The 15,382-nt window shown below is 34.0% G+C and overlaps 1 protein-coding gene across 2 annotated transcripts; it reads left to right on the top strand.

Annotated features, from left to right (window-relative positions):
• The first annotated feature begins 4,432 nt into the window (after positions 1-4,432).
• Positions 4,433-14,640, top strand: tirap (toll-interleukin 1 receptor (TIR) domain containing adaptor protein). 2 transcript variants are annotated; one of them, XM_026288246.1, is made up of 4 exons: positions 4,433-4,476; positions 4,793-4,850; positions 6,175-6,780; positions 13,292-14,640. In XM_026288246.1, the coding sequence occupies exons 2-4, from the start codon at positions 4,820-4,822 to the stop codon at positions 13,348-13,350; spliced, it is 696 nt and encodes a 231-aa protein (XP_026144031.1). In that variant the 5' UTR covers positions 4,433-4,476; positions 4,793-4,819; the 3' UTR covers positions 13,351-14,640. The 2 variants fall into 2 exon arrangements, with proteins under 2 accessions (XP_026144031.1, XP_026144032.1); XM_026288247.1 differs by lacking the exon at positions 13,292-14,640 and having other exon boundaries at positions 6,175-6,868.
• The last annotated feature ends 742 nt before the right edge of the window (positions 14,641-15,382 follow it).

Raw genomic sequence — 15,382 nt, 5'->3', positions numbered from 1 at the left:
TAAAACTGTAAAATAATAATAACTAAAATAAAAATAAAAATCCTTAAAATAAAATAATAAAACAATATATATTTATTTTATTTCAGCTGGTTCCCAAATCAAAATTTATTTTAGTATAATTCATTTAATAAAATAACTAAAGCTGAATAATACTAGGAAAATAAAAACAAATAATACATCTAATAAAAAAAGACAAAATTACTCAAAGGAAAACAAAAACATTAAAAAACACATGGGACAATTATTGTATGACAATGTTTCTCTTTTATAGAGGATACAAAAACTACAACCATAAACATTATAGCCATCATTTTCACTAAAATGATAAATAATTTTAGTTTAACTTTGTATACTAAAATAAACTGAGACATTAAAAAAGACAAACAACAAAATTTGTACAATTTTAATTAAAATTAAATCAAAGTAAAACTGATCTTCACTTCACATAAAAAAAATATATATAATGAATTAAATGAATGAAAAACCTTTCAACACCTCCCATATAGGAGGTAAAAATAATAATTTAAATAATGCATTACATGTAGATGCAAACAGAGTCCATTCAGAGAAATGCAGATCAATTCAATGCACTTTATTTCATCGCAGTAGTACTTGATGGATTTAATGAAACATTTAAAGTAAATGGCATTGAGGAAGATGGTTAAATGTGAGCGATGAACATCTTACGTAATCTGTCACAGACCTGCATCTCAAAACATGATCACTGCTGGCTATAGGTGACCAAAATGACTGGCGCAGGTACGGTTCATGACTTGAAATATGAAATTAACATTGCATGTCCTTGTAAGCTTCCTGATTCAATTATGAGGAGCTCTGAGCACACAACAGGACGGGTCTATCTGTCTGTCTGTGTGCCGTGGGATGAGTCATCATACGCCGCTCTGCCAGGCCTGCTTCACAAACAAAGCCACAGTCATTGAACAATGTCTAATGATATTCTAATAAAACCGGCTTTGGTAAACAACCTCGTACCTTTTAAGAAGATTGAATGTCATTGATTCTCCTCGCTCCATTAGAAGAAGAACAAACTCCTGTGCCCTTAAGAAAAAAAACTTTTGGACACAAATAGATGACGAATATGTCGTACAGCTGCTTTTTTTTGGAGCAGAGTTTTCAATGAAAAACTGTAACACAGTCATTTCAAAGTCGTGTGTTTTTGTGTTTAATCTCTAGCATCGTCAGAAGGTTTTAAAGACTTTTAATAGTCATTACTGTTAACATTGTCAATCATAACTGTGATAATTTCCATAATGGTAACAAATGTTGAGACATCCAAAAGCTTCCAAAATACACATTTAAAGGGACATTTCACTCAGAAATTAAATGAAAATTCTGTCATTAATTACTCATCTTCATGTCGTTCAAAACGTGTATGGATTTATTTCTTCTTTTGAACACAAAATAACATATTTTGAAGAATATGACAGTAGCCACTGACTTCCATATTATTTCCGTATGGAAGTCAATTGGGTTAAAAAAATTGTTGGTTACCAACATTTCTTCAAAATGTATTTTGTGCTCAGCAGACGAAATTCTCACATACAGGTAAAATATTACATAATTCAGTAATTAAATATCCCCTTACCTGTCTATTTCATTACATGTGATCTATTTGATTATTCTAGATTTCTGTTACAATACATCTTAATAAATAAATAAATAAAAACCTTTGATTTTGACCTGGTTTTAACCATTCAACTATATATGTGCAAATGCATACATAACTATATATATTTAAGGTAACTTGTAATACAAGACACCTAGAATAATATACAGTGATTAATCTGGTGGAAGTATGCGGTGCTGTGTCCTGCTAAGTGATATACTGCTAATCTTTCTTAAAAAAAAACACACACACAAAAAAACATTAATAATAATAATAATAATAAAATTAATAAAAAATAAAGTGAAATGGACTCATCTCCATCTGTTGGCTTTGACCTCAGAGCTCATGCATTCTTGAGGATTCAAGACTCAAGAGTTCATAAATCGGCATTGTCATGATATCATTTTCCTGTGGCTTCAGAATTAGTCGCAAGGCATTTATGGTGCATTTTTTTGTAATGTCATTCATGTGCAGTTTGGATTAGTTTAATTATAAGCAGATAGATACTCTAGAATCTTAAAAATGAAGGCTTGTGCTGTTGGCATTGATGAAGAACCTTTAACACCCATGGAAACTTTCCAATGCACGAAAGGTTCTTATAGTAGCCTAAATGAAGGTTCTTCGGATTCTTAAAATGTCCTGAACTGTTCACTGAAAAAACCTTTTAACGTTTATTTTTAAGAGTATTTGTAAATTATGAAGAATACTTTGATAAAATAAGAAGGTTTCAGATCACAGTTCTCAACACTGCAAAGGTTTATTTCCAACAGCAGCATGAAAGCACCGATAAACGCGGTTCTTTGATCCACCGAGCTTTGATCTCAGCTCTTTTGGCGCGCTCTCGTGGTGAGGATCAGCGTGACTCTCACAGTTCAAAAGATGCACACATCGCGAACTCTCCTGCGCTAAAGCTTCTACTTCCTCTTCTTTTAGATTTTACAGATCAACATTAAATGTGCGTACCGTCACCTACTAACGAGTGTGTAAAATCATGGCTTCATTGATTTTATTTTATGTTCTTCTGAACAGTTTCATGCCAAAAATGCACTAGTGCCTTAACAACTTCCCTTTATATATATATATATATATATATATATATATATATATATATATATATATATATATATATATTATTATTATTATTATTATTATTATTATTACTATTATAATTTAGGTTTGTGGGGTAAAACCCCCGGGCACATTGCTTAGTTACTACTGTAGCTACTCTGTTCTGAGCATCCTTTCTTAGTCCATCTAATGTATTGGTAACTCCCTAGTTAGTTGATAAAAAAATATTTTGACTTTATTTTTTAAAATGACCTCAAGTTAGGATCAAGTAGCTAATTAGCTAGCCAGTTAGCATCAGCAAAAACTATTTTTCAAAACTGATTGTACTCTCGTTTAGCTGTAAATGTATAAATCAAATTGCTTTGTAAGATTGGGTGTGTATAGAGGGCATTTTATACTCTCTTGGGTTCAAATTTAATTTTTGTAAAAAATAAAAAAAATCATGAAAACTCTTTACATTTTCCATGCTTGGTTTATAATTTGTCATTGTCACTAAATCTATGATAACTTTTCCTGAAAACATTTAACTTTTGTTTCACAAAAAAGAAAAAGAAAAAAAGAAACGAAAAGAAAAGAAAAATATATTTGTATGCTCTACAGTTATCTGTGTGCATCATGGGTCTGAGAGTAATGCAGTTTCAGTTCTCTGTATGTATGTGCTGTACATGTTAATCGTTGTCATCACAGGAATAATAGGCCTACAATAGCAAAGAGCTCTTTTAAACTTTAATATTTACCAGTATGATTTTTGGTCAAATAAATTCATCCTAGCAGATTTGCTCGTGCCATTTGGTTTTAACTATGCTGAAGTCACACTATATACTGTATGTAGCTTGTACAGTAATTATCAATATATACTCATGTAGTTCTTTGCACACCACGCACTAAAATTGTTTAATGCACAGTTAACTGTGGATTATTCCTTATTCATATATAGCATACATACATAACTAATTATAATCATAAATTTTTATCCTGTTAAAATCTACCCTCCGTTCTCTCTCAAGGTCTCTGATCGGTTCTGTTACTCTATTTCCATATTTCAGTTTCATATGTTTTCTTGTTTTATAAATATTTAGTTAACAATTAATAATACTTAATTATAAACATTATTAAATAATCACAACATGTCTAGTTAAAGATCAAGATCTATATACTCTATTTTCTGTATTTCATTGTCAATTTTTGTCCTCGTTGGCTGAATTATTCATTGATGATAAAAGTGAATTTCTAATTATTTTGAAGAAATATCACCAAACCAGACATCTTAACATCTTAAAATGATGGCATTATGATGGCAAAAACATGGGTCATCTATCCTGGCATGACATGTAAGATTCAAATGATTTTGAGAGCACATTAATTTAGTAAGAGGAACATTTCTAGATGTGTGTGTGAAATATTGACCACACCCATTTCTGGTAAATGAGGGGAATCCCAGCAAACCAGACAGACAAAATGTCAGTGGAAACCGCAACTCCTTTAGTTTGTAATATTCTCAGATATATATTGCATCTAAAACCATGCATTGACCAGACTGTCAATAGGAAATCCAAATGCAACCCAAAACTACACCCATTCATTCTTTACTTCCTCTTATTATACTATCTTCCTATTCTTTTATTATGATTATTTAATAGGAATGGTCATAAGTCATGTTGGTTTGCATGATGACACATCGCTTCCGATCGCATGAACTTCCTCAAATATCTCATACTGATCTTTTGCACTGAAGCAGTGCCCTCAGACGACCTGCACTCTCCTTTCAACTAAAAACAACTGTAAGTACTCATCTATACATCATCTACTGCCTTCATCTTGCTCGGAATATGATAGAATTATGATATTAGCTTGCAATCTACTTCATAATAAGCACAGATGTAGTAATATCAGACATAAAAACTGAAAGTGATCCAAGGAAAAGTGGAACTGATATTAACTTTGAGCTGATGAGAGTGTGCATGACATTCAATGTGTTTTTCTTTCTTTCTGTTGAATGAAAGTTACTTGTGAGCATACATTATGAGATGTAGTGTGCAGTACAGTGTTTATTTATTTATGTTTTTTAAATATTGTCTGCGTATGTGTCCGTTGTAGTTTATATCTTTGAAAGAATGGAGAAAAATGGAGGAAAACCATGCCAGCAGCATTATGAGTAAGTCTCTGTTGCAGTTTCATGATGCATCATCACTATCAAACACAAAGGAAGTAGAGAACAATTATGTAAAACCATATTAATGTTTTAATGTGGTAGCAGAACTTCAAGAAGATACTGTTATGATGACAGCTAAAAGTAGATGATTTACATCTTTTTCCAGAGTTGCTCAAAGAAAATGAGCTTTTATTGTCATTCAGATATGACAGTCATGTGAAACTCAATATATATATATATATATATATATATATATATATATATATATATATATATATATATATATATATATATATATATATATATAAGAAACCATATCTGCTGAGATATTACACTACATATTTGACAAGAAAAATATTTTCATTGAAGTACTATAAAAAACTTTAACAATCTCTGAATTACACACACAGCTGAATTTATTTATAATATTGTGTCTGTGAGGTTTAAATGTTTAGTCAAAAAAAATATGCAAATAATTGAAAATGATTCCAATGTAACTTTATATTTATGTGATTTATATTTAAAGGGATAGTTCACTCAAATATGAAAATAACGCTATGATTTACTCACATTCAAGTCATCCTAGGTGTATATGACTTTCTTCTTTCAGATGAATACAATCGGAGTTGTATTAAAAATGCCCCGACTCTTCCAAGCTTTATAATGGCAGTGAATGGCTGTTGAGATTTGCATCCATCCATCATAAAAATTGCTCCACAAAAAAACGTCTAAATGTTGAGTCAAAATGTAACATGTTTTAATGTAATCATTTAAAACTCAGAGACACCAGGTTTTTTAAATACTTGAATGCACAGCCACCAGAGGTCACTGTGTCTTTTGTGAGAGCACATGGCTTGTGGGTTTGTTGGTGTCGTGTGTTCTCCTGTCTATGGGCTGCACACATCATTATTGTTTCAGTGATTCCACCAGTGTCTCCCTAATTAGTCTCCCTGTGTTAGCAGTCCTGTGCTCTGTCCTGACTTGCCTGTCTGTTTGTTCCCCCCTCTGGGTAGTTTTTGATGTTTGTTGTTTTGTTTTATTTTATTTTTTTGATCTTTAAAAGCCTATTTCTTCATTTGAGTCTCCAGTTCACCTCTACACACCGACTGTGACACTATAATACTGTAAAAGACTAGTAGTAATAATAATAATAATAATAATATGATATTTTGATAGTTTATTTAAAATACAGGAAATCAAGTTTTGTTGAAGTGCTTTAATATTTTTCCTATTAACATGTGTTCATTTATGCAGCAGATGATTCTTCTTACTTGAATATTACATTATTTCTATAACTGTGAATTATTACATATCTTTGCATCATCAGGCTGGTTTCGTCAGCGTTTTGGAAAACAAAGGAATGATTCGGACCAAGTTAAGCCATCTAAATGTTCTCAGACGTGCTCCTCCAACACCAGCAGCTCAGTGTGCTCCTCGTCTTCCTCCTCTTCCTCCGTGAAATCCTCCATATCAGCCAAGCCTTCGGCCTCAGATCAGCCTGTGCCCTCCGTGCTCTCTTCCTCCTTCCGCTCCTCTCTCAGATTTGACGTTCTTGTGTGTCACAACGATGAGGACAGTGATCTAGCACAGAGTCTGACCTCTTTCCTAGAAGCCCCGTCTAACGGCCTGCGCTGTTACCTGCAGGAGCGGGACTGTCCCGCAGGAGGCGCTGTGTCCACTGAGCTACTGCAGGCCATCCAGGACAGTCACTGCTGGCTGTTACTCGTCACTCCCAACTTTGTGAAGGATGACTGGTGCAAGTATCAGATGCACCAGGTCCTGTCTGAAGGGCCCATGTCACAGAGGATCATCCCGGCTGTAGTAAACATGCCCAGATCACAGCTACCACCCGAACTGCGCTTCCTCTTCACTGTGGATCTGAATACGAACAAAGAGTTCGGCTACACTCAAGTCTACAGAGCGGTGCTTCAGTGTGAGTATTTTGTATCTACACAAGTATTGAAGACTCTTGTTTGCAGGTTTAGATCCCACAATGCATTTAAAAATATATAATGTCTTTGAATTGCATTTAAAATTGTCACCCATACTGATAAAAAAAAGAAAAAAGAAAAAGAAAAAAGAAAACAAGCCATATCGCTGTAAAATCACAAATTAATTAGTAAAGTATTTTAAATACACAATAACCAGGTATATATATTTATCATCCATAAATCCATTTAGGTCAGATCTCGTACATTGAATATTTATTTATTTTTATTTTATTTTTGTGTGATCAATCAAGACATTTGAAATGATTGTTCACAGAAAAAGTACATTACATCATCATTCACTCGATCTTATGTTGTTCCAAACCTCCATGACATTTTTTTTCATAAAAGGCAAAAGATGCAAAAAAGGCCTTAATAAATCATTCGTCCTGGCCATTCTTTTGTGAAAATGAACTATGAAGGTCAGGTGAGTTGAGATTGTAACTTTATTACAAGTACTTTGCAAAACAAGACAAGCTATAGACAAGATGAGAATAGCCAGAGGTAGCACAAAACAACCTCACCAAAGAACAAATTTACATCAAATTAGACAAAATAGAAAAAGAAAAAAACATATTATATAAAAAACTTAGGGCCGGGACTCGATTAAAAAAATTAATCTGATTAATTAGAGGCTTTGTAATTAATTAATCAAAATTAATCGTATTTTAATCGCATATAAATATTTGACCTGAGAACAGTGAGAGGTAATATTTTTTCACATGGATTTATTGTATACCATTGAATAATGACTGAATACATAAGCTTAAGCAACAAAATAGTTTATTTTTGTTCAACCAAGTCTAGCAGACCAGTGCCATTTTTGCCATGAAGTGTAGCAATAGCATATTTAGAAACAATTTAGAAATAGTACATTTCAGAAATTCAGGAAGCTTATAGGTGCTGGAACCTTCTGTAAAGTGTTTTTTAAGTAAAACACAATACTGTCAATTACATTCAGAACATTGGAAACACTGACTATTAGAAAACATCTCTCTGTTGCTTCAGAGGCCATAACCAGTGGTGTCAAAAGTACTGGCATTCATTACTCAAGTAGAAGTATAGATACTAGGGTTTAAAAAGACTTTTGTAGAAGTTGAAGTATCAACTCAAGCTTTTTACTCAAGTAAAAGTGTAAAAGTACTGGTTTAAGAAACTACTTAAAGTATAAAAGTAAAAGTAATGTAAGGGGAAAAAATGCCATTAAGAACAAAAGCTTAGGCCGCACCACAGGGGCCTATTGTTCACTACCCCACCTCCTCAAAAAACATTTTTCTAAAGGCCATAGGCTATAATGACTATAATGTAATATTAAAATGTTCATGTTGAAAAATTTGGGATGCACTAGGCTACCTGTTTCAGCCGCATATATGAAAATACAAAAATGGTGTGCACATCCCAAACATCCAATTAGGACGCAGGTGCAAGACAACTGAATGATATAGACAAATAAAGAAGTGAAGTCTGAACACTGAAAACTACTGCTCCAGAGGAATTTAATCAAGCAACGTTTCGACCTTCAGGTCTTCCTCAGCCGCATATATGCCCATTTAAAATGAACGCACTTTAGTACAATACAAATACATTAAAGGACTAGAGATATGATGACTAGTTGCCAATAAGTATTGTCATAGTGCAAAAAGTCAAACTTCAGAGGCTTGTCATCAATAACCTTTAATGGAATGTTTATGTACATCCAAGCTTAGCTGCAGGAATCTGCGAGGGCAATGGACAAGAACATTGGTACAGGCTTAGTAACAATTACACTTGTATGGCTGTCTATTTACAGTAAACATTATAGTGCTGTCAAAATGAATGATTAATCCAAGTGATTAATCAAAAACTAAAACTGAAAAAGAAATCATAATCCTGATACCTTCTTGATTGATAGCTTCTTGTATTTGGTACATACGTCTGCTATGTCCAGTGTTCGGGGGGTAACGAGTTACAAAGTTGGTATAGCTTACTTATCACAACATTGTCAATCGCATCGTCAATCGAAAACGCTAATTTATTAAAATGTCTCGCTACCGAACTACCTACAGTAGCTTAATTTGTGGAGGACGAAGAAAAAGCACCCATTTGGTAAATGAGCCAGTGAGAAATAATAACTTTTAAATAGGGTCCAGTGCCTTTTCAATACTTTTAAAACGGTACCGGCTCCTAAACGGTGACTGAACCGATACTTTAAAAAAAAAGAAACAAAAAAAAACTATGGATAACTTTAAAGAACATTACAAATATTTAAAATAAATCCATAGCTTGTTGTGCAAGTTGTGCTTCCCTTAATCTAAGGCTAATAAATGTATTTCACAATCTCATTATTTAATACAAAACCACACATAATGTTTCTACTGTATCTCTGTCACTCACTCTGATATTTAGTTAAGATGAGTGCTGTCTGTCACTGTCTTTAATCAGTTCTGTTAATTACTGTATGGTCATTCTTTATAAAGTAGCAACAACGTCGTTTTTAAAATACAGTACTGTGCAAAAGTCTTATGGAAAAATTAGTATTTTCTCCCCAAAAAGGGTTTTAAGCCAGTTATTTATATCTTTTGCTGTAGTGTGTCAGTAGGAAATATCAGTTTGTCATTAATTTTAATAATAATCTAGTGCGATTTTGAATGCACAAGCAGTCTGACAACATCAAAATTAGGGATGCACGATATTGGATTTTGGCCGATATTCGATATGCCGATATTTTCAAAATAATTTGGGCCGATGCCGATACCGATATCGATATATATACAAATATATACTGATATATTTAAACTTTAATTTTACTGAAGAGAAATCCATGTATCTCTTTTGTACTGATTCTACCATAAATGTATTATTTTACAAATGTAGACTGACATTCACATCTGAAAAACAGGTCAATTATTTCACTTGGAGAATATCGGTTTGGCTCATCGGCAGAAATATTCATATCGGCCGATACCGATAATGGTCATTTTGAGCTTTTATCGGCCGATACCGATATTGTGCCGATATTATCGTGCATCCCTAATCAAAATGAATGTTTGGAAATGTAAACTGATATTTTATACTGACACACTACAGCAAAATATATAAATAACTGTCCGAACACCATTCTTTTAAGTGAAAATACTAACGTTTCTAAGACTTTTGCACAGTAGTGTATTTATAAAGTCCGTATGATTAAATTAAGTATATTTAAGTAAGTGTAATTAAAGTATGTGTTCGTTCATATGTGTTAAGGGCTAGATTTTCGCTGGAGGAACAACCTGTGGTGTGATGAGCGAAAACTTTACAGATGAGAAACCGACTGCTACCTCGTGACTTTTTGTAAACTGTATTTATGACAAAGAACTGCACAGATATGGATATTCTAACAATCTATCGAGAAACACATACCTTGTGTCCTCTGTTTGTTTAAGTGCGCATGCGCTACTCCGCTCGCGGTCTGCGGATTGAAGAGCGCGCTGAAAGACGGAAGGAGACCGGTCTGACACTGGTTTCATGTGAAATTTAAGCAGACTGACTCTGAGGCGATCGGATACCGGTTCCATACCCAACCCTACTTTTAAGAAATATATTTTTTGATAAACGAACCCAAAACTGTCTATGTCCTGGCTGGACTGTGATGTGATTTGTGTCACGTGCAGGTGCGATGGATCGCGTAAAGACCAATAGGGTGTCGGAATGGTATATGTTTATACTTCTCATCCAACCACAATCAAATTCACTCCATCCGGATGGCGCGATTTATCTGGATAGGTCTTTTTTTTTTTTTTTTGAATGATGACAAGCCGAAATGAAATAGCAGTAACGAAGCTATTTTTAAAATGTAAGGAGTAGAAAGTACAGATACTTGCCTGAAAATGTAAGGAGTAGAAGTAAAAAGTCGGCTGAAAAATAATTACTTAAGTAAAGTGTAGATACCCCAAATTTCTACTTAAGTACAGTAACGAAGTATTTGTACTTCGTTACTTGACACCTCTGGCCATAACATACTAAGTCCAACTCTCAATAACCTTGGCCAAAACAATAAAGAGTTCAACATAAACTGCCAGATGCACCAACAAAATAATACATAGTTCAACATAAAATGTAAAGTCCACGCTAGCTGCTATATGTTTTGCGTTGAGGTGATACTTGAGGCTCGATGTACTGCTGCGGTGATATGCGAACGCTAGTTGGTGCTTCAGTATAATCGGTCCGCCGAAACGCGTCCAGTGAGAAACGTTCCGCGGTGCAAAAATAAGTTATTAAAAATGCGGGAATTTTTTATCGGTAATCAATTAATCTTAATTAATGCGTTATTTTTTGTGTAATTAATTAATCTCAATTAACGCGTTAAAGTCCCGGCCCTAAAAAAACTATATATTAACCAACAAAAACAGACACTATAAAAAATTAATAAATCAAATTACTACTAAAAATATCACTATGATGCAAATCAGTCCACTAAAGGAGATGTTTTGCAGAATATCTACGGAGTGAATCTCTAGCGATATCTAGTGAATCTCAACAGTTTATACCAAGTCTAGAGGAAGATATCAAAACTGATAAACACACTAATCGATGTAACAGACAGCGAGCGAGACCCAAAAGGAACTTGATACACCAGATTGTCACGAGTATCTTGAATTGCTGCAGTAGCATCCTCTAACCTAGAAATGACTATGACAAGTCTTACAATCAAACACTGGTATTCTGTCACCCCCTATACAGCTTGAGAACAGATTTATAGCATTAATGAATGGTGTAAGGAATCCCCAAATGTGATTGAACATGGATCAGACAGCGGCATACAGCCCAGAGCGCTATTATCAGAAACATCCCCATAACATACTTCTAGAGAGACTGGAAAACTGGGTTGGGCTTTCTGGGATGGTACTTTAATGGTTCAGGTCATACTTAGAAGGGAGAGGTTATTACGTAAGTATAGCAGAGCATAAGCCTTTAAGCCAATTAAACAAGGAAAAAACTGAAGTCATTGCATTTGGAAACAAAGATGAAGTGTTCAAGGTGAATGCAGACCTTGACTCTAGGGGTCAAACAACTAAAAATCAAGTGAGGAATCTTGGTGTGATTCTGGAGACAGACCTTAGTTTCAGTAGTCATGTCAAAGCAGTAACTAAATCAGCATACTATCATTTAAAAAACATTGCAAGAATTAGATGCTTTGTTTCCAGTCAAGACTTGAAGAAACTTGTTCATGCCTTTATCACCAGCAGGATGGACTATTGTAATGGGCTCCTCACCGGCCTTCCCAAAAAGACCATTAGACAGCTGCAGCTCATCCAGAACACTGCTGCCAGGATTCTGACTAGAACCAGAAAATCTGAGCATATCACCCCAGGCCTCAGGTCCTTACACTGGCTTCCAGTTACATTTAGGATTGATTTTAAAGCACTTTTACTCGTTTATAAGTCACTCAATGTTCTAGAACCTAACTAAATTGCATATATGCTTACTAAAAATAAAACGAACAGAGCACTCAGATCATTAGGATCAAGTCAATTAGAAATACAGACTAGTCGTTCACACAAAACAAGGGGAGTTTGCTTTTAGTTATTATGCCGCCCGCAGCTGGAATCAGCTTCCAGAAGAGATCAGAATGGGAGAGATCATTGAATGAGCACTGTGCAATGTCCAAACTGATTGCACTGTATTTTATGTATACTGACTTTCTATTTTTAACTGTTTTAAATCAATTTAAATAAATTTTTAAATCATTTTCAGTTTTTTAAATTCCTTGTTTTATTGTTGTGATTATTTTGCTTTCTTTTATTTAAAGCACTTTGAATTACCTTTGAATTACCTTTTCAACTTGCCTTGCCTCTGCTCTTTATGAAATTACAGGGTGATACTGTCAAGTAGAAGTAGTATACTTTATTGTCCTCGAAAGGAAATTTGTTGTGGACTACGTTACTGCATATACATACAGTACATATAAAAAAGAAGAAAATTTGGTTTAAGATAAAGGTATAAATTTAACATTAATGAGATAAACTGTTATTCAGCATTCGTACAGATTACAAAACTTTAAGTTACAAAAGTTACAAACTGGACAAAAAAATAAATTAAAAAAAAAGAACCGTGATTTAATTCATATTCCAACTCCTGTGCAGGTTTTGTGTACAATCTTAATAATTCCTAACTGAAAGTTTTGCTTTCCCTCTGAGGTCTCAAATATAATGCTTTTACACAGTCAAACATGATGTGACAATGTCTTTTGCGCAGTGTTCCCCATTTCTGTTCTCTCATATAGTGGAGAAAGTGCTTGACTCTTCTGGGTTTGTGCAGCCAAAAAACTTCTTCATTAAAAAAGAAATAAAGCCCCATTTCCGTAAACCAGCCGGGAATGTTTAGACTTTCCCACACTGATTTTGGTCAACACTTGTAGATGTTTTGTCACATTTGGAAACTAGATTCTCAATTATGTTTTGTCTTTCTTTCGTCTTTTTTTTTTTTTTTTTACAGATTTGAAGGACATGTCTGAGAAGAAAAAGCACAGCAGTGCCTCTCAGTCTGACGGCTGAGAAAAGACTCAAACTATCAACATTCATTGCATTGACTGCAATGACAAGATTGTTCACTTCAGTGAAGTGACGTCCAAGCAGACAAGCTGTATCATAACACCGTATCTCCGTATCTCTGCCTAATGTCTCAAAGTTCTCAAAACTAATTTAAAGATGAATAATGTCAAAATTGGTGCATTTAACTGTCATGCCTTATACAAATATAACACACACTACCGCTCTTTTCTACTCACCAAGTCTGCATTTATTTGCCAAAAAATACAGTAAAAAATGTGATATTGTGAAATATTATTACAATTTAAAACCAATTGTTTTCCATTGTATTATATGTAGCAATGTTTTAATGCTAAATCTTTTTTTTTTTTTTTGGAAACTGTGATGCTTTTGTATTTTCAGGTTTGGTTTAATGAATTGGAATTCATTAATTTGTGTCCATGCTGATTACAAGTATTAATGTCTCAAACAAGCAAACAAATCAGTGTTGTTTATGAGATTTTTGCATGGATTGGACTTCTTTTGTTTTCCATAGTGAGGGTGTCAACCCACACATTTATGAAGATATTTATATTGTGCTAAATAAATCTTTTGAAATGAGCCCTAGCTGGCAACAGAAAGTCATAATACATGAGCTCAGACACACTGGGGCATATGTTTCCCTTTCTGATTTTAGGTCAGAGTCAGATTAGAAAAAGGGCTTATGTGATATACTATACAAAATATTATTTTAAAATGATTCTTAAAGGCACAAACCCATCCACCCATGCATACATGTGCACCGAAGGAAATGAAAGCAGCTGCATTTAATGTAATGCATATAAAGAAGATTCACATCAGTATTAATAGCATATCTCATATGCAGATATTATTAACCACAGAGAGCTCACGACTGGATTTCTGCTTGTCATGCGTGGTTGAATTTAAGATGTTTCACTGGCATTTCAGTGCTTTCAGAAAGGCTTTAAGCCACAGCTGGACATGCCATGTAAACCAATATGACACCTCAAAGAACAGCAAAGGTATGATTAAACATTCTTGGCAAATAACGTCACGTCGTAATCCCTGCTGGCAAATGTGGCTTCAAGCGTTCAAGACATTAAATCGGTTGAAAAAACCTCAAACACTGTTTTCTTTTTATTTTGATCACTGTGAAATACTGTAGACTTTACTTGGTCATTTATTAACTGCAAATGTTGAAATCGGTGTCAGCATGATGTGTTTTAGAGCCTCTGAGAGAAACACTGCTTGTTTGTTGGGGGATTTAATAAGATTATGTTGGATTTAAAATTAAACTCACTCTGAAAGAGACTGAAACAATGCTTATTTTGTTTCTCGACTCATATATGTATATATATTTGTTTGAACTGTGCTTTTTAAAGAAAATATTCACCCAAAAATGAACATTTTCTGAAAACATACTCACATGTACGCTGTGCAAGATGTTGAGGATTTCCCAGATATCCTGTTGACATTTAGACATTGTTGAGTTTTGACTTGGTTTAAGGGAGGTCCTTTATTATTTTAGTAAATAACACACACAAACAAAAAATTCAATTCAATTTATTTGTATAGTGCATTTCATAATACACATCGCAAAGTAACTTTACAGTGGTAAATGTCAGTTGATGTACGTACTTATGGCAGAAATTTACAGAAAAATCAATTAAAGACGTTGTTACAGCAGCTCCTATAGCTGCCGGCAGATTGGTTATACAACACACTTTTTACGCACATCAACAGTCTTGAAGTCCATGTCTACTTTTCTGCTTCTTTATTTACCAAATGCATACATTAAACATAATTGAAAGACGGGTGAACATCAAACCTGTGCGTGAGGTAAAAACTGTATGCGTTCCCCCACCAAGCTCACTTCCCTCTACGTGTAAAACACTGGTTTAAAAACACTCTGTCACCTGGTGACAGCACAAAATACATATACATTGACACTGGCTCCAACACACCGGCCCCATAATTGTTGGTGTAACTACAATTATTTCTTAAATTATCAAAGGAGCCAAAAACAAAAACAAAAAAG

This window comes from Carassius auratus, chromosome 18 (genome assembly GCF_003368295.1).
Source record: "Carassius auratus strain Wakin chromosome 18, ASM336829v1, whole genome shotgun sequence".
NCBI classification, from domain to species: Eukaryota; Metazoa; Chordata; class Actinopteri; order Cypriniformes; family Cyprinidae; genus Carassius; species Carassius auratus.
The sequence above is the reverse complement of the archived record's forward strand: the minus strand, read 5'-3'. Positions and strand labels throughout refer to the sequence as shown.